The sequence below is a fragment of the Bactrocera dorsalis genome, chromosome 1, assembly GCF_023373825.1.
Source record: "Bactrocera dorsalis isolate Fly_Bdor chromosome 1, ASM2337382v1, whole genome shotgun sequence".
Lineage (NCBI taxonomy): Eukaryota > Metazoa > Arthropoda > Insecta > Diptera > Tephritidae > Bactrocera > Bactrocera dorsalis.
Genome location: NC_064303.1, coordinates 48287992 through 48307059, shown reverse-complemented (window position 1 = coordinate 48307059; position 19068 = coordinate 48287992). Strand labels below are relative to the sequence as shown.

General features: G+C 33.0%; 1 protein-coding gene across 1 annotated transcript; it reads left to right on the top strand.

Moving 5' to 3' along the window:
* The first annotated feature begins 12199 nt into the window (after positions 1-12199).
* LOC125777692 (jerky protein homolog-like) lies at positions 12200-12946 on the top strand. The gene is made up of 2 exons (XM_049452922.1): positions 12200-12286; positions 12353-12946. Exons 1-2 carry the CDS (start codon positions 12200-12202, stop codon positions 12944-12946), a joined length of 681 nt encoding a protein of 226 aa, XP_049308879.1.
* The last annotated feature ends 6122 nt before the right edge of the window (positions 12947-19068 follow it).

Genomic DNA, 19068 nt, shown 5'->3' with positions numbered 1-19068 from the left:
AATCGGTTTGCCGTTCTTTGTCACTATTTTCAATAACTTCGGTATAGTCGCTAAGTGTTCATCGTAATCTGTCTGTTCTTCTTGTTCTGAAATAGTTTGCTGATAATCAGCCATAGTTGGTACTGGTTCTTCTGTGCCTGTTTGTTGGTAAGTATCTGTCTGAATATTAAAATCCCTTTGTCGTTTGGCTATCTCGGCAGTGGGCATGGGTGGTCTTTTACCTAAATCAAATTGTGGTCGGTTCATGTAGTTAATCTGCTTAGTTTGGATACTTCTGTCAATGTCCATCGGTTCTGGTCGTGGTTGTGGTTTGGCAACCATAGGACGAGGTGGTTGGTATAATGGTCGTTGTATGTTATGATTCTGTGCGAATTGGTTACCTATATTAGTAAAATATGGCCTTTGTTGTGGTTGTTCGAAAAAATTATTTAATTGTCTGGGATTCATACTTGGGTTTTGCGTGTGTTAATTCTAGGTGGAATAAATGGTCTAGCTTGAAAATATGAAAAATGAGGTGTCGGAACCTGACGTGGTACTAACGTTGGTCTATTGTGTTGATTTCTAAATATGTTTTGTTGTCCTCTATTTGACGAATGATTGGTACGGTATGCTTGATTTTCCAGTTTCAAACATAAATGCAATGCAGTTGGTAAATCAGCAGGCTCCTTCATGCCTAGAAGACGTGAAAGGTCTCCACGTAATCCGCGAATAAAGGTATCAAGAGCCTTATCCCTGTACAGCTTGGTCATTAATTGTTCCGATTCTCTGCCTAATTCCATACACCCTATCTTATTAAGGATCAACGATAAATGTTTATAGACGGCCTGATGGAATTCCTCAACAGACTGGTTAGCACCTTGTGCTATGGTAGTCATTTGGTACTCTAATGTACCCAAGTCCCTTTTATCTGCATAATGTAGCGTAAGGCATTTGGAGATGGCACTCCAATTTAAAGGTACGTTGTACGATTCTAACCCAGTGTCTGCGTTACTAGTTATTTTATTGCGAATGGTATGCAAAATACCAAAGTATTTTGGCGTATCAACTGTGTGTTCGTAAGTTCTTAAAATTCTGTCTACACTTTTTTTCCATGAGCCAAACTCGGCTGAGTCACCGGAAAATTCTCTTAAACTTTTTACTATGTCTGGCACTTTGTCTAGTTCTCCTAAATTACCTAGGTGCTCTTGGTCAATTCCTTGACTCTCTACATTGGTAAAATCAAATGTTTGATTTTGAGTTTGTTGTAATAAAATCGGTAATTGTTCATATAACACTTGCCGAATGGCATTTGTTAAGTCGCTAGGTTGGGTCATATTTCTGTTGTTTTGAAATGTCGCTTGTCTTTATAACTGTCTTTGTCGTTGGTGGAGATTTTCTTCAATATCAATTAATGGGGGTCTAACTAAATTATTTGGATTAGCCATCCGTTTTATCAAAATTTAATTTTGTATTATTAACTTGATTGGAGTATTTTTACTACCATAAGTTTTTCATGATTCGCCTTAATCAATCAATAACATTATTTTAATTTATTATTATTGTTTTTGAAAACCAGTAGCTGGTTTTACCCTTTTATCCTGGAGGGTCCTTTGGGTAGGAATCGCAGAATTGTGTTAAATTATACTACTTTTGCTTACAAAACTTCGTTAAGTTAATTGTTTGCAAAAGTAGGAGTTATTATTTTTTTATCGCTTTACGCCCTTTTGATTATTTGTAATTTTATATGCACTTAAATTTCACAATTTCAATTAGTTAATTTCACTTTCACTTAGGTTTAATATTTTATGAAATATTTATATAAAATTTTAGTTTTCTACTTAATAATTATGTTTTGAGATTTAATATCAATTTGTTTGTATAAAATTTAAAATTCTCTTATATAATTTTTATTTTCAATTAAACTTAATATCTGTATATTTTTTTCATAAATTTTCTTCATTTCAGGTATAATTTCTGGCGTACTTTATTTATTTCTTTTCACTTTCAAATATCAAACTTTAATTTTTTTAATTCACTTATGTTTCAAAATTACTTAAATTCTAACTTACGTACATTAGGGAATTTGATGTGGTCGCTCCTCCTGGTAACTCGGATTTTGTCCCGTTTGCTTCCTACTAGGGATCCTGCAGCTTACACAAGTGTAGAGGGTGTCCTGCGGGCTGACCTGACAAGACTTGCAATCCACCGATGTTGTCCAACAAAGTCTACTTTTAAGTTTTTATCCTCGTTGGTCCCTGCTCGGGCGCCAGTTAAGTTCTTCTTTATTGAATTTCTAAAAGAAACTGATACATAGAATCTTAAAAATACCCTAAGCTAGCTGTGGTTCAACGGCAGCGGCGTCGGCAGAGTTTAACGGATGTTGAATGGTCAGCAGAATTGAAGTTGATTATTGTTTTTGATATTATTAACACTTTTGGGAGTTGCGGATGTTTGTTTATGTTATTCAACTTTAACAACAACATTGTTGCAATGATTGTTATTATGTTGAAATAAATATTTGTTGTGTCAACTTTTAAGTTATTGAACTTTAACAATTACATTGTAGCAATGAATATTGTTGAAATAAATATTTGTTGTATTAACTTATGTACGTATGTACTGTACTTATGCTTTGTGCGATTTAGAGCTCGTTGAAGAGATCAATGCGCTTTTTATATTAATATGCACGAATTGCTTGTGCTAATGTACTACTATATGAGCAAAGAATATGCTATAATGTTTTGTGTAATTCTGCTTGTTTTTGTTTAGCAATATATTTACACGATGAAAAGAGCGCGAAAACGAATTCGGCAAAACAGGTGCTTTTCGTATGCACTATTATATATGTATCTACGTGTGTAAATAATTATATGTTCTAATATGTCTGGTTTTATAAGTGTGTAATATGTATGTTGAGATTTCTGTCAATATGTTTTTGTGATATGTACATACATACATATATTAATAATATTTGAGAAGAAATATATTTCCACTAGGTAAATATGCGAATATGTATGTATGTCTGTATTTATTGTTTTAAATTTTTTTTTTATGTGCTGCTTTTATGTTATGATTTTTTTCTTTGCTAAACTTAGGCAATCCTGCTTATTACTTGATCAAGTATAAGAGGTATTGGCGGATTCTAGGGCAAGAAAATTCTGGAATATTTATTTTGTTGGAAGATTTATTGTGTTTGGAAAACACGAACGTAAGCATATGTACATATAACCATTCAATTTAAAACTTATTATATGTTATTAAGTGTATACATATATGTATGTATGGTATTTGTGTATTTAGATTGAACTAAGCGGTATTGCGGATTTTCCCGCGTTTGGATTTTTTTTTGTAGCCGTTAGAGCGTATTTTTTATTACAAGTTTTATCTCAAATAAAACTGTAATATTATTCATACATATTTGCATATACATATTAAATTAAGATGAACATGATACGCTCACTTTGTGTTTCCTAATGGGGCGTTTTATGTGCTGTGAGTATGTAGTGTTTGCAGGCCTGCGCGATTTGCTCCAATTCCTTTTTCCACTCCTTTTCTCCTTGTGGTTGGTAGCCGCTTTCATGTAGACCTCCTATTTTTGGCTTTTAATATTCGCGCCCGATTGTTTTGATTTTGTGTGTATTTTATTGTTTAGGCAATCCCAGATTTCGCGCCCGATTTACGTTTTGTTATTGGGTTTCGCGCGTCCGATTGCCTGTGTATGTTTGTTTTTGTACTATTTTACATTAATTTTTGTTATTTATGTATTATGTCTGTTTTTGTTTTGCTGATCGCGCGAATTATGTGTTGAGTCGCGGTGAACGGGTTTTTAAAAAAGTCAAAAAAATCAAATTGTATTGCAACGAGGTGACGTTGATGGCGATCAAGAGCAGACTGCTTTATTTAATAAAATTGACTTAAAATGAAGCTTATTCTAATTACAAATTGCTTATTAATAATATTAACTTACTTTTAACATGTTATTGCTGAATAAGCATACTTTTATTAATTTTGACAATTCTTAGGAATTTCACTTGTTAAATTATATTTTGCTTACTTTATTTGTTTAAGCAAATTGCAAAAGCCGGAAATGGTGTTATGTTGCAATTTGCTTTAACAGTTCATCGTATTTGTCAAATGCATTGTCAGGTGTTTTTACATATGTACTCGTACATGTAACTACTCCCCCCTTCATAGTAGAATTCTCCTGAATTCTTTTATTTAATATAATTTTTATATATTTGTGTTTTTTTATAATGACAGTAGTAACTAATATAATTATAATTATGCTTAATATGTTGCAAATATGAGATATTTTCGTATGAATTTTTAATTTAAAAATGTTTTCTATATTCGATTTATGTTCTTCAACTATTTCGTCAAATGTAATTTTTTCGTGAAATTCTGACTGTCTTTATATTTTAATGTTACAATATTTTCTTTTATATCTTCTACAAAATTTGAAAAATAATAGTCATTAATTCTAATTGAACAATTATTAAATCTTATTATATAGTTTCCACTTATTAATGGAAATTCTTTATTACATGTATTATTGATTTTTAAAGTGTTTGCATTTTTAATAAGAACTGTTTTAACATTTAATTGTATTACTTCGAGTTCTTTACATTTTACCAGATTACAATTGTTTCTTAAAATACAATGTTTGCTTATTTTCATTTGATCTAATGATTTATTTTCTTCAAATATTAATGTTTTATTTTTGTAAGTAAATATTTCTTCTATTTTTACATCTATTTCATTATTTTGTCTGTTAGGTATTGGGATAATTTTTCGTAGTTTTACATTTTCAAAATTTTTTGGTATTTTTATTCCAAATACTAGAAACGTATTATTAACAATTACTGTTCCTAGTTGTATATATTTTAGTTTATTATAATCAATGTTATATTTCATAATTTCTTCATTCGTTAAAATATTCGGGTGTATTATCCCATATTTAGCAGATACTACATTTTCCTGTATGTGTTCTACTTTACTTTTTAATAACTGAATTTTGGTGTACTGATCTAAATATAACGTTTGTTTGTATTCCTCATATAAAAGTTTATTTATTGAATTAAGCTCTCTTTCAATTTTTACCCTGTCACTTTTAACAATCTCTTTTAAGTGATCGATAGCTGATGAAAAATAATAATTAATTTTAATCTGTTCGTTAATTGAGTCGTTCGTTTTTAAAAAATATGTCTGTATATTTTGTCTGTCGTCTTCGTCCATTGTACCAAAAAGCCATTTTGACATACTGCCAATTGCATTAATCAGTCCTCTTTTATTTCTATCTCTAACTGTCATAAGTGTCAGTAGTTTGTTTCTTGTATCTAACAATTCTTTTTGCAATATTTCTTTATTTTCCAATTTCATCAAAATTACATTATCTGTCATAGCATTAATAATATTTTCTAATTGTTGAATGTCAATAATATGTAGTATTATATCGCTATCTTTCGGTACTGTTTGATCTCTAATCTGTAAATCTATAAATCCGTTTTGTTCCTTTATTTCTGTTAAATCTATTGTCCCGTTACTCTGTTGTGTCATTAAAGCTATTATTGTCCACATTATCCAAATCTGTAAATTTTAAAGGTCTCTTTATATTACTAATATGGATTTTTTCTAAGTTTTGTTTTCTATATTTAGGCTGTTCCTTGTGCCTAACTGCTTTATAATTTTTTATAAATCCTTCCGTTCTTTGTTCTGTATAGTCTTCCCTGTTCCTATTTAGTTTGTTGATTGTCTTTTCTTTTTGCTGTTCTAAATTTTTTCTTACTATCTCTTTATCTATTTTATTGTTATGTACCTCGTTGGGTGTGAATTTTATTGTAGAATGAAATCTATCATTATAATTCCTAATAGCTTTTTGAATTAGCTGCTTAACTGATACATTTTTATTTAATTTATATAACATTCTAAATTTTTCTGAAATTGTATTATGGAATCTTTCAATGTCTGCATTACCCGTATGACTGTTGGGTTTGGTTAAATGGAGTTCTATATTTTCATTATTTAAAAATTCCTTAATTCTTAATTTTTGTTTAATAGGTCTCCTATCATATTTTACTTCTTGACATGTTTCGCATTGGTTAATTACTATTTGTATTAACTCTCCTAATTTAGGATAATATATTTTATTTCTAAGTTGATTATACGTTTCTTGTATGCCCGAATGCATACTTTCTCTAATATGATACAACGAAATTTGTTTAACAGCTTCCACTTCTGTTTCTATATCCTGTGCTCTCTTTGTGCTTTTGATAAATTCTAATTGTTTATCATTTGAAAACATTTCTATTAGTTTCTCCTGTACTATGTTGTACTGCCGCTCGGATAATTCTGAATAAATTCCTACCTTTCCTTTTGTTATATATTTTTTAAATATTTCACTTAATCTATCGAAGTCATACTCTGAAATAAAAATAATTCTTTTTCCATGTATCTGTTTTAGTTCTTCTGTCTTATTGTTCGTCAAAATAATTTGGGTTTTATATTTATTAACTATCTCCTCCTTTATATAAAAATGATCTTGTAAATTTTCTTCTGCTGAATGTATTGTTTGCATTGATGTATCGTCATCTAAATTGTTGACTATATTTAGGTCATGCTCTGAAATTTCATCGGTATTTTCATCCTCATTTTCTTTTACCTCATCTTCATTATCCTGTATTCTGCTAAGAAAATCTGCTACTCTGTTTTCCTTTCCTTTAATATATTCGATGTCAAATTGATATTCACCTAATTTTAACAACCATCGTTGATGTTTTGGTGACATGTCCTTCCCTCTATATTTTGAATGTAAATATTTAATTGGTTGATGATCTGTTACGATCTTAAATTTTCTACCGTATAAATATGGTCTAAAGTAGTTTACGCTCCAAATAATTGCTAAAAACTCTTTATCAGTTGCTGAATAATTTCGTTCATGATTGTTTAACGTTCTTGATGCATAACATATTGGGTGTCCTTCTTGAGATATAAATGCTCCTATTGCATAATTTGATGCATCTGTAGTTAATATGAATAATTTTTCAAAATTTGGGTACCGTAAAATTGGATGCGAGCTTATTAATCGTTTAAGTTTTTCGAATGCTTCTATATATGAAGGATCTTTTATATTAATTCGGACTCCTTTTTTTAAATATTTTGTAATTGGTTGTGCTACCTTTGCATAGTCCTTAACAAATTTCCTATAATAACCTGTTATACCTAAAAAGCTCTTAATCTGTTTTTCCGTTTTTGGTAATTCTAATTCTTCTATTACTTTTATTTTATTTGGATTCGGTTTGATACCATCTTTTGTTAGAATATGTCCTAAAAATTCTGTTTCTTTTTTCAGAAAATTGCATTTATCCATTTGTATTTTTAAATTTTTTGATTCTAAAACCTTGAAAATATCTCTAATTGATTGTATATGTTCCTGTAACGTTGTACTAAAGATTAGTATATCATCTAAGTATACCACGCATGTTTTGTTTATAAAGTCTCGTAAAATTTCGTTCATGAGTCGTTGAAAGGTTGCTGGTGCATTCTTTAACCCGAATGGCATTCTTGTAAATTCATACAAGCCATGAGGTGTTACGAACGCTGTTTTACACCTATCTTCCTCTTTGATTGTAATTTGATGATAACCTTTTGCTAAGTCTAGTGTAGTGAAATATTGGGCTCGTCCTAATTTATCTAAAATTGAATCAATGTTAGGAAGAGGATATTTATCATCTATAGTTACCTCATTTAACTTTCTATAATCAATTACTATCCTGTACTTTCTTTTCCCTGAGTTATCCATTTTCTTTGGAATTACTATTAAAGGGCTGGAATATCGAGAATTACTTTTCCTTATAATTCCTTGTTCCTCCATTTCTCTGATTTGTTTTCTAACTTCTTCTTCATGCTGGGGTGGATATCTATATAATTTAGAATTTATTTGCTCTTCTGTAGTAGTTTTTATTTCGTGTTGAATTTCCGTAGTACTTGTTAATTTTTCCCCTTCTTTAAATAAAAGGTTTTCAAATTGTTTCAATAATTTCGTGATTTCTCTAAACTCTTCTGCATTTAGATGATCTAATTTAATTTCTTTTAATTTCTCACTTGTTGCTTCTAGGGTACATATTTCACTGAAATTGAATGGTTTATTTAAGAATTCTGATTCTTTTTTATTTAGTGAAATTTTTCCATCTATTAGATTTATCATCGTGTTTAAATGGTTTAATAAATCAATTCCTATTATGAAATTATATTTCCTATTTTTTAAGGATGTCGATCTCCATCTTATGTACGCATTTTCAGGTAAATTGAATTCTTTTGGTGCTTCCGTATGCACTTCATGGGTAATTGTTTCCTTGCTTGTTACTGTTCTGATTGTTATATTATTTTTAAGTGGAATTTTTCGAAATTCGTTCAATTCAGAGTCCACTAAACTTATATTCGCTCCCGTATCTATTAGCGCAATGTATTTTTTATTTTTTATTGTTATTACTATTCGTGGTAAGCTCTCCGAGGCTTCCTTGTAAAAAAAATTGATTCATTAATTTCCCTATAATCTTCAAGTTCTCTATAGCTTTGCCTAGGCGTTTGCAAGCGATTTTGGCTGCTCCTGCTGCTAGGGTGTCCTGCCATTTGAGATCTCTCTTGATCGAATTCTATATTATCTACTTCTATAGGTTCTCCTCTATCTAGCCTTAATTGATTTGAGTTTATATTTCTCCTCTCTCTACCTGAATTATTATCTTTATATGTTGGGAATCTTTGCCCATATTGGTGAGAATTATTATCTCGATTTCCTCTCTGTTGGAAATTTTGCCTAAATTGATTAGAACTGTTATCAACATTTCCTTTATTTTGTGAAAAAATTTGAACATTTTGTCTAACTTGACCTGGTCTATCATCTTTGCCTATATATTTCTCATTACTATTATTATAATATTTTTTATTGTTGTTGTATTGTCTGTACTGTCCATATGCTAGTTTCGTTTTTTTAAATTCTGGCCTAATACATGTATCCTCGTATCTTCTCTTTGTCATTATCTCTATAATATTATAAAGGTCATGTTCTTCGTAAATTTTGTCTAATAATGTCCCCTGTGTCATTTCTTTAACTGTGTTTACTAAAAGACTGTCCACGTTGCTCATGTCTATCCCTACATCGTCCTTATAATATATTCTAAGTTCATCAGCTTTATATTTAATATTTTGTACAAGTATTGCTAACTCACTCACCGTGTTTGCCTTTATACTGCATATTCTTCTGTAGACTTCGTGGGGTTCCAGATCTGGTTTGTATCTTAATTTCAACGCCTTTTTGATGTCCGTTCAGTTGTCCGGGTGTGGAAGATTTATTATTACGTCCTTTGCCTCCCCTTGTATCGTTCTATAATATATTGCCCTGGTGGCTTCCTTTTTGACCTCTTCATCTCTTATATTTGACAGCATATATTCAATGCTGCTCATAAAGGAATTTATCGTTATTTCACCTTTTCCCGTGAATGTGGGTATATGCTGAATATTTTTTATGACTCGTTGTAGTTCATTTTCCTTGGTTGTTTGACTATGTTGGAGTTCGACATACGCTTGTCGAAGTTGCTCCAACTGTTGCTCTCTTCTACTCAGTTGTTCGATGAGCTCTACGTTAGGTATCTGAATCTGCTCCTGTTCCATTGTTCTGTTGTTGTCGAATATTTTTTGCCGCCTCGATGATGATGACTCCACGCTTTGGTTTTTTTTTTTTTCTTGTTCACTGCAAAGCTTGTTTTTTTTTCAGTTATTCTCGGTGAGTTAACGCCTATATGTATATGGTCGTTTCCACTGCGAAAATAAAAAGGTTTTCTTTTTTTTTCGTTAATTTCGGTGGGTTAACGCCTTTTATTTAAGGTCGTTTTCACTGCGAAAAACAAAAGGTTTTCTCTTTTTCCGTTAATTTCGGTGAGTTAACGCCTTTTATTTCAGGTCGTTTTCACTGCGAAAAATTATTTTATTTTATTTTTGTTATATCCTGGAGGGTCTGGTCAACTTCCTGAGTTGGCTACAGATTCGCAGGATTTGTTTGGGTGTTATAGTTACGATTATCACTATCCTTGTAATTTTTTTCAAGGATTACCGACTGCGCCAATTATGTGTTGAGTCGCGGTGAACGGGTTTTTAAAAAAGTCAAAAAAATCAAATTGTATTGCAACGAGGTGACGTTGATGGCGATCAAGAGCAGACTGCTTTATTTAATAAAATTGACTTAAAATGAAGCTTATTCTAATTACAAATTGCTTATTAATAATATTAACTTACTTTTAACATGTTATTGCTGAATAAGCATACTTTTATTAATTTTGACAATTCTTAGGAATTTCACTTGTTAAATTATATTTTGCTTACTTTATTTGTTTAAGCAAATTGCAAAAGCCGGAAATGGTGTTATGTTGCAATTTGCTTTAACAGTTCATCGTATTTGTCAAATGCATTGTCAGGTGTTTTTACATATGTACTCGTACATGTAACTCGCGCGTTGTTTTTTTTTTTTTTTTTGTTTGTGCTATTGTTTATGCGCTGTAACTTTTCGCGCTCGACGTTTGTATTCTTGCTGAGTAGTATGCTGGATCGCTGCAAGTCGGCGCGGGTGGAACGATGTCGATCGAAGCAAACAAAAACGAAAGACGGTGTCGACAGGCGCAGTATGGAATCGTGTATCAAACGAATGTAAATGTGCGGCTTGTATAGATCGAATGCATTGGCGAAAGGTGTGTATGGCGAATGTGTTGAATCTGCTCAGGGGACCATCCTTTATGCTGAGTGGATGGATGTACAAGTGTGGTGAGTTGCCTTGTGTGTGAGTGTGGTGTCGTCAAGTATTAGTGTGTGCTACTTTTTCCGGCTGAAGTGGGGGGGTGCTTAACTCATTTAAACAACATTCATGCTGACTAATCAATTCAATATTCACAAAGCTCCACCCTATAAAAGCTGTTCAAACGGCCAAGTTGAGAGATTTCACCTTACTCTTACCGAAAAAATACGTTGCCTCAAATCAGAAAATACGCATGAATCATTTGAGGAACTCCTAGACAAATCAATTTTTGAATACAACAACTCAATCCATTCAACAACCGGTAAAAACCCTCTCGAGCTTTCCTTTGGCCACAGAACAATAATCGATCGCAAACAAATAGAAATACAGTATAAACTCGGTAACCGCAACCCTCGATACACGCAACTCCTCGATTTTTGCAACACTATAAAACATAGCATTGTAACCTTTATAAGTGCAACTTCTTAAAAATATTGACCTCAATAACAGCAACTTTACATCTAAATATGTTTTGCTTCAGTTCTTTTTTTGTCGGTTTCTTCTTATGGCATTTTTTTGTTATGTATTCACAAACTGATCGTTATTTTACCGTTGCTCTGTCGACTTTGCTGTTTTTGTGTGTGTGTTAAGAGCAATTGTCAACAAATGACTTTCATTATCAGTTTATTTTGCAACAGTGTTTTATGTGTAAAAGTCATGGTGGTCACAAAAAAATTAATAAAACTAACAATTAAAGAAAAAACTGAAATTTTAGATAATCTAGGAAGTGGTGTATCGACAAAAGCTCTTTGCATTGATTATAAAGTTCACAAGTCGACAATAACGAGAATAAAGAAGAAAAAAGCTTGTATACTTAAATATGCCACAAATATGAAAGCTGGGCCAGGAAAACGGCAAACCTTAAAATCTTGTGAATTCCCAAGAATGGAAAAGGCTCTTTACAAGTGGTTTTTGAAACAAAGGAGTGAAAATGTGCCTATATCCATCGATATCGTCAAAGCAAAAGCTCGCAAGCTCCATGAGAAAATAAAAGAAAAGACAGGATGTTTTCATGCAAGTAATGGTTGGGTATCTAATTTCAAAAAGCGATATGGCCTCCGCCACTTGAAAATTTGTGGAGAGAAGCTTTCCAATAAGACAGCGTCCGTCGACCCATTTGTAATACGTTTTAGAAATAAAATCAAGGAGCTTGATCTTTCTGCAGAACAAATTTATAATGCCGACGAGTCCGGATTGTTTTTCAGGCAGATGCCCGATAAAACGTTGGTGAGCTTCAAGGAATCATCTGCTCCTGGTCGGAAAGTTAGTAAGGAAAGAATAACATTTCTCGCATGCACAAATGCTTCGGGTACGCACAAAGTTAAGCTCTTTGTCATTGGAAAAGCAAAAAACCCTTGAACATTCAAAAATTTTCAAAAAATGCCCGTTGTCTACAAGGCTAACAAGAACTCGTGGATGACTTATTTGTTTTTCGAAGACTGGTTTCATCATACGTTTGTTCCTGAGGTGAGAAATACAAAATGTATTGAATTTTTGTTTAAAATTTATTTGTATTTTTTTGGATTGTTATAGGTACGCGAATTACTAGAATCCAAGGGACTTCCCAAAAAAGCCCTATTGGTCTTGGATAACGCCCCGTGTCATCCTAAAGACAATGAGATGAAAAGTGATGATGGAATGATAACCGTTATGTGTCTTCCACCTAACTGTACCGCGATTCTCCAACCAATGGACCAAAACCTTATTAACTTAACAAAAGTCTATTACAAAAAAAGTCTTTTGGAGCATTTAATAGGCAATAAAACCACTCATCTGGAAGAAAAAATAAAGGAATTCAACTTAAGACATGCTATCTGTCTCCTTGCAAGTTCATGGGAAAAAGTGTCAGCAAGCTCCATTCGCAAGTGCTGGAATATGTTAATGAAACCAGATGCTGAGTGGAGTGAAGAGGACGATATTCCTCTCAGCATTCTAAAAAGAGAAATTGAAAATAAACGCGCAATCCTTGTATCAATGCTCCAAGAACTTACACCAAATGATTCGTTCACAAATGAAGAGCTAAATGAATGGATGCACGAAAGTGCTGCTTATCAAGAAGTGGATAAAGAAGCCGTAGAAATTGAAAATTCTGATGATAGCGAAGCGGATGTTATTCCACATCCTTAAATAAAAGGATCAGTTGCTATGCAATCTTTTAACACATGCATTCAGTGGGCTGAGGAAAACGATATTCCAATAAAAGACATTATATTTCTGAAGGAGCTTCGTGAAAGGGCTATAATAAAAACCCTTAATAAGAAGAAAGTGCAGACAATAATACCTGATATGTTTAAAAATTAAAATTTTTAATAAAAAAATAAGCTTTCTATATCATAAAACGATTTTCATTTGTCATATTTTTTGTTATATATTTTTCCTCGCTGGGTGCAACAAACTCAATAAGTGCAACTACCTAGATTTCTATTAGTTGCGTACTGTAAATAGGCAAGAAAACGTCAAGAGGCTACGAGAAAAACAAGAGACCGATTTAAACTATTATAATAAAAACAAAACGCCCATGAAGAATTACGACGTAGGTGACACAATTTATGTAAATATAAATAAAAGGTTAGGAAATAAACTAACTCCACGATATAAAGAGGAAATAGTCGCTAAAAACTTTAACAGTACTGTCCTCACCAAATCAGGTAAAACCTTTCATAAAAATTTAATTAAAAACTGCTTTAAGTTAAAAGTTAAAATTATAACTTATTGAAAAATTACAAAAATAATATGCATCAGAATTAGAAAAAAACGTTAAAGTAAATAGAATATAACTTTACTATCAAAATAAAACTAAAAAGTAAAAATAAAATTATTTAAAATTGAAATTGTAAAAAGAAAAAATTACTACATATCGTCACCTGAAATGCAAAATAACGTATCATCAAAAAATTCGAAATTGAGTGTCTTATTGATTACGCTTCACTACTTCAAATTGTATACATAATATTAAATATGTTCAACATTTTCTGGTTCTGCGGTCATATATAAACCAGTTTTAACCAATATTAATATTTTGTTTCACTCATGTTCCATTTTATTCCGTGTTTCATTCATGCCACTGTAAATTTCTGAAAATGTTGTTACGTTAATTTGCATTTCAGGTGACGATATACTTATGTTATTAACTGAGCCAAGGTCAATGTTATAACTACATATAAATTAAAAAATTAAGAAACATTTAGAGTAAGAATCACTTGTAGGAATGAAAATGAATATTTAAATATGAATGTGAAATATGAAAAATGAAAATGAATTGTAACCCTTTTTCTAATACATATTTAAATACTTTAAGCATTAAATCATGTAAAATATGTATGTAAGTACATAGTTAAGAAATACACCACTTAATTGCGCAAAGGCGAATAAACAGCACCTATCACCAGCCTAAGGAATCAAGCCAATCGTCATTGAATACGATACCAGTGCCAAATACACTACATACATATGTATGTATGTCGCTCATTGAAACATTTTATACATAAAAGCTTACGGTACGAAACACGATTCTAAAACTCAGCCATAGTACTTTTTACATCGAAGTCTCCCAATTGTCCAAATAAAAATTTACAATCATTTGGCTGTCGAACGCGGACGTTCGAAATTAAGAAGGGAGGAGTTAACAAAATAAATATTTTGTTATACAGTGTACTGTACCATGTAAGCTTAAGAATGCTCGGGAATGCAGGTACACAATTTGGCAAACGCATCACGCCACTTTACCGCTACCCACTAAAAGAACGCCAAACTAAAAATAGGGATTTTAATGACGCTACTAGCACGCCACTAACAATATGCGTCGCTGTCGAAGTCTCGCTCTGCCGGCGCTTAGAATATTAAGTTGGTGATAGCATAAGCTTAGATTCAAGATTTACTTTTTTAATGTTTAAGTTTGTTGGAGCGATGTCCAACCAACTTAATGGACAGCCGAATTAAAAGTAAAACTTAAATCTAAGCTTATGCTATCACCAACTTAGTATTCTAAGCGCTGGCAGAGCGAGACGTCGGCAGCGACGCATATTGTTAGTGGAGTGCTAGTAGCGTCATTAAAATCCCTATTTTTAGTTTGGCGTTCTTTTAGTGGGTAGCGGTAAAGTGGCGTGATGCGTTTGCCAAATTTGTGTACCTGCATTCCTGAGCATTCTTAAGCTTGCGTGGTACAGTACACTATATAACAAAATATTTATTTTGTTAACTTGTACAAAAGTGAAAAATAAATATAAACAATAAGATAAATGAGTGCAGTGAGGAGTGATACAAATTCCTCTAGTCTAAATCAATACATACTCGTATTTATATATTTTCATATCTGTATGTACTTCAAAACAAAAAAATAACATTGCGATTCTGACCAAAAATCCATTCGAATAAAAGAAGAAAACACAAAACGGGCCGAACTTTTTCGCTAACAGACAAAACAGTTTGGTAATATAACGAATTATTGATTGCCTCTTAAAGCTTATCGTTGTGTTAAAACACACAAAAAAAATAAAGTATTTATTTGCATCAATTTCCAGGAATACCCTTTATACTCAATCAAGTATAAGCAGGAATGCTTAACATAAGCTAAGGCAAATCAGAAGCAGAGAAAATGAAAGAAAATGTATAAACTTAAACATATATATATATATATATATATATATATATATATACATTACACACATATGTGAAATGTTTATATATTGGGTTTGTGAGTTCCCTTATTTTTTTTATGGTTTTAGTAAACATTACTGTATTATCTAATTATATTTATAGTTCTTAATTTATTGCGTTTAATAAGTAAAACACAAACTAACTCCTTTGTGCTTATAGAAAGGCGTCGATTTAATTAATTAAAATAAAAAAAATAAAATATTAATTTCAAGTATAGTATAAATGACATTAAATTAAAAAATAAAAAATATAATTTTTTTATCGCATGTCAGTCTCTGTTCCAGATCAATAAGTTCTTCCATTGAACCGGATTCTTGCGCTTCTTTTGATCGAAAGTTGTATTTTTTGCATTGACTGTCCTAATGGATTCTCGTTTTTTTCTCACTTGCTTTGGTTTCTATCATATTATGAGGATACGTTTTCAATGTATAGTATAATTCTTCAAAGGCTAAGGTGTTTTAAGAATTCAGCTCTTTCTGCTTAATTTTTAAGACCTTTTACACTCTTCCTCGAACCACTCCGTGTTTTGTTTTTAGCTTCTGATCCAAATATAATATATATACAATGTCTATATCCAGTGGTATATGAACGGCTGATTCGGTAAATTTATTGTTCATGACGTCAATTTATTGTGAATTGGCTCACATTTTGTATTCATTCTTAACAAAAAAACTGTAACAAATCTTTTTAATTTATAAAATCTTTAAGTATAACTTAAAAGATCTATTTAAAACTTACCATCCTCAACAATGTAACTTTATGTAAAATGACAACTAAAGCAGGGTTGCAATATTTTTAAATGCCATTACACGAAAATAAACATGGGGTTTGGTCTGACATATTTTACAGCCATTGCAAATATTTTTCTGCATATGTTTGTTGTTGTGCCGTTGCACCAAGTGGAAAATTCGATTTTTTAACATTTGGCTCAAGCAGCTAACGACTTCCGTTCAAAGTATCCAAGTATCTTTTGGGTAGCCAAAGAACATCCGTTTGAAAAGGAGCTAAAGTGAGAAGGCGATACAACCCCTCCAGAAGGGTGTGCGCTGGGTTTGGAACCAGCCACGTAAAAACGCCCCCAATAAACAGTCAGAAACAACCTTGGATGAGTGCCACCTATTGATGACGACCATTGAAAACGGAATAAGGATTACGATTTGAGAGCATGTACCTGAAATGTCCGGCCCCTAAATTGGGAAAGTGTCGCTGACCAACTAGTTGATGTACACGTGAAAATAAAAGCTGACATCACCGCCGTTCAAGAAATGCTGCAGACGGAACGATGACTGAGGCGAATAGGTCCTGTTTGGAATTTAATACAGTGGCCATATAAAGGAGCGCAAGTTCGGATTGAGATTCGTGGTAGGTGAGAGATTCCCTCGCCGAGTAATGTCATTCACCCCGGTGGAGGAACGTATAGCCAGAATCCGCACAAAAGCGAGGTTATTCAACTTATCGCTGATAGCGCTTGGAGCACACCTACAAGAGCAGGCCATGTCAAAATCGTGCTTGGCGACTTTAACACCAGTGTGGGCAAGGAAGGCGAAAACGATTTCCCAATCTATGACGATGAAGCGGATGCTCCATTGCCCGACTATGAAGAAGTTGCCGGCCGAGCTATTCAAACACGGCGGCGAAAACTTATAAGGAATGGAAAATCCACAATCAACGATATATTTGGAAAAAGATTTCGTCGATTTCGAAGCTGCTTTTACAGTACGAAAAGAAGCTGTCTTTATGTCGCGATGTCTGAATTTGGTAGACCTGGAAAATCAACAACCGACCATATATTTACCATGCGCCAAATTTTTGAAAATACTTCGTCGATTTCGAAGCTGCTTTTACAGCACGAAAAGAAGCTGTCTTTATGTCGCGATGTCTGAATTTGGTAGACCTGGAAAATCAACAACCGACCAGATATTCACTGTGCGCCAAATTTGGAAAATACTCAATAAAAGAGAATCGTCGTCAAAATCGTGCTTGGAGTCTTTAATGCCAGGGTGGGCAAGGAAAGCGAAAACGATTCCCCAATCAATTTCATTCCGATTCCATTGCCCGACCATGAAGAAGTTCGAAAGCAATTACCCGCGATGTCTGAATTGAAAAACCTGGAAAATCAAGAACCGGCAAGATGGTCAACATCCGCCATATTTGGAAAAGACTCGTGAAAAGAGAATCGCCGATTTAAAAGCTGCTTTTGATAGCACGAAAGGGAGGTGCATTTATGTCACGATGTGTGATTTTGGAATCCCCGCAAAACTAATACGGCCAAGATCGGGAACGACCTCTCCGAGCCGTTCGATACCAAACGAGGTTTCAGACAAGGCGAATCCCTTTCATGTGACTTCTTCAACCTACTCTTGAAGAAAATAATTCGATAATAATAATAATTCTTCTATAAGAGTGTGTGTAATACAATATCATTGCCCTTAACAACCGTGACGTTAGTTGTCCTTGCTCCAGAATAGATAAGGCAGCGAAGAAAATGAAGCTGGTGGTGAACGAAGGCAAGACGAAACTGTCTACTATCATCAAACAAACAGTCGTCGCGCTCGCGACTAGGCAACCACGTTGACAGTCATAACTTCGAAGTCGTAGACAATTTCGTCTATCTTGGTGTCAGCATCAACACCAACAACAGGTTCTACTTCGGACTAAGTAGGCAATTAAGAAATGACGTCCTCTCTCGACGAACGAAAACAAATTCTATTAGTCATTCATTATTCCCGTTCTGCTATATGGTGCAGAGGCATGGACGATGACAACATCTGATGGGTTGACGTTACAAGTTTTTGAGAGAAAAGTTCTGCGAAAAATCTATGGTCCTTTCCAGCTTGGTCCCGGCAAATATCGCAATCGATGGAACCATGAGCTGTATGAGATAAACATACGACGAAATTGACATAGTTCAGCGAATTTAAACACAGCGGCTACACTAGCTAGGTCTTGTCCTCCGAAGGGACGAAAAGACTACAGCTCTGAAAATATTCGACGAAGTACCCGCCTTGGAAAGCAGAAGAAGCGGAAGACCTCCACTCCATTTTAAAGACCAGGTGGAGGAGGAGACTTCGCTTCGAATCTCGAATTGGCGCCACCTTAATGAAAACGTGTATATTCAATCAATTTAAGAAACTAAAGACTGTTTAATGGATATTATATTTTTCGATTTAGTATAGGCAATTCACAGGGACCCACTGTTTCTCATTACTCTTTTCGTTGAGTACTTTCTCAGCTTGTTGAAATGTGTTTTTACAAAAATTGTTTATTCAATTAGTAAAATCAATGAATTTATTCAAAGAAATAAATTCCTAATCTTTTAAATTAAAAAATACTTATGGTTTCTCTACTTTATGTAGAGAACAACAGAAAATGATAATATTAGATTAGATTATAGCTGAAGAATTCGCTGCGGTAATATGGTTTATTGTGTCCACTCCTATTACTAAATTATTTATTTTAACTATATTGTATAAAGGAGGCTTAGCGAAGCTCCTGCGAGGCATATACAATAGGGGTATTCTCTTGCTCTTGCAAGATTGCAGATTGCAAAAATACTAAACCGAAATATACAAGGGCACGAGAGCACCCATTGC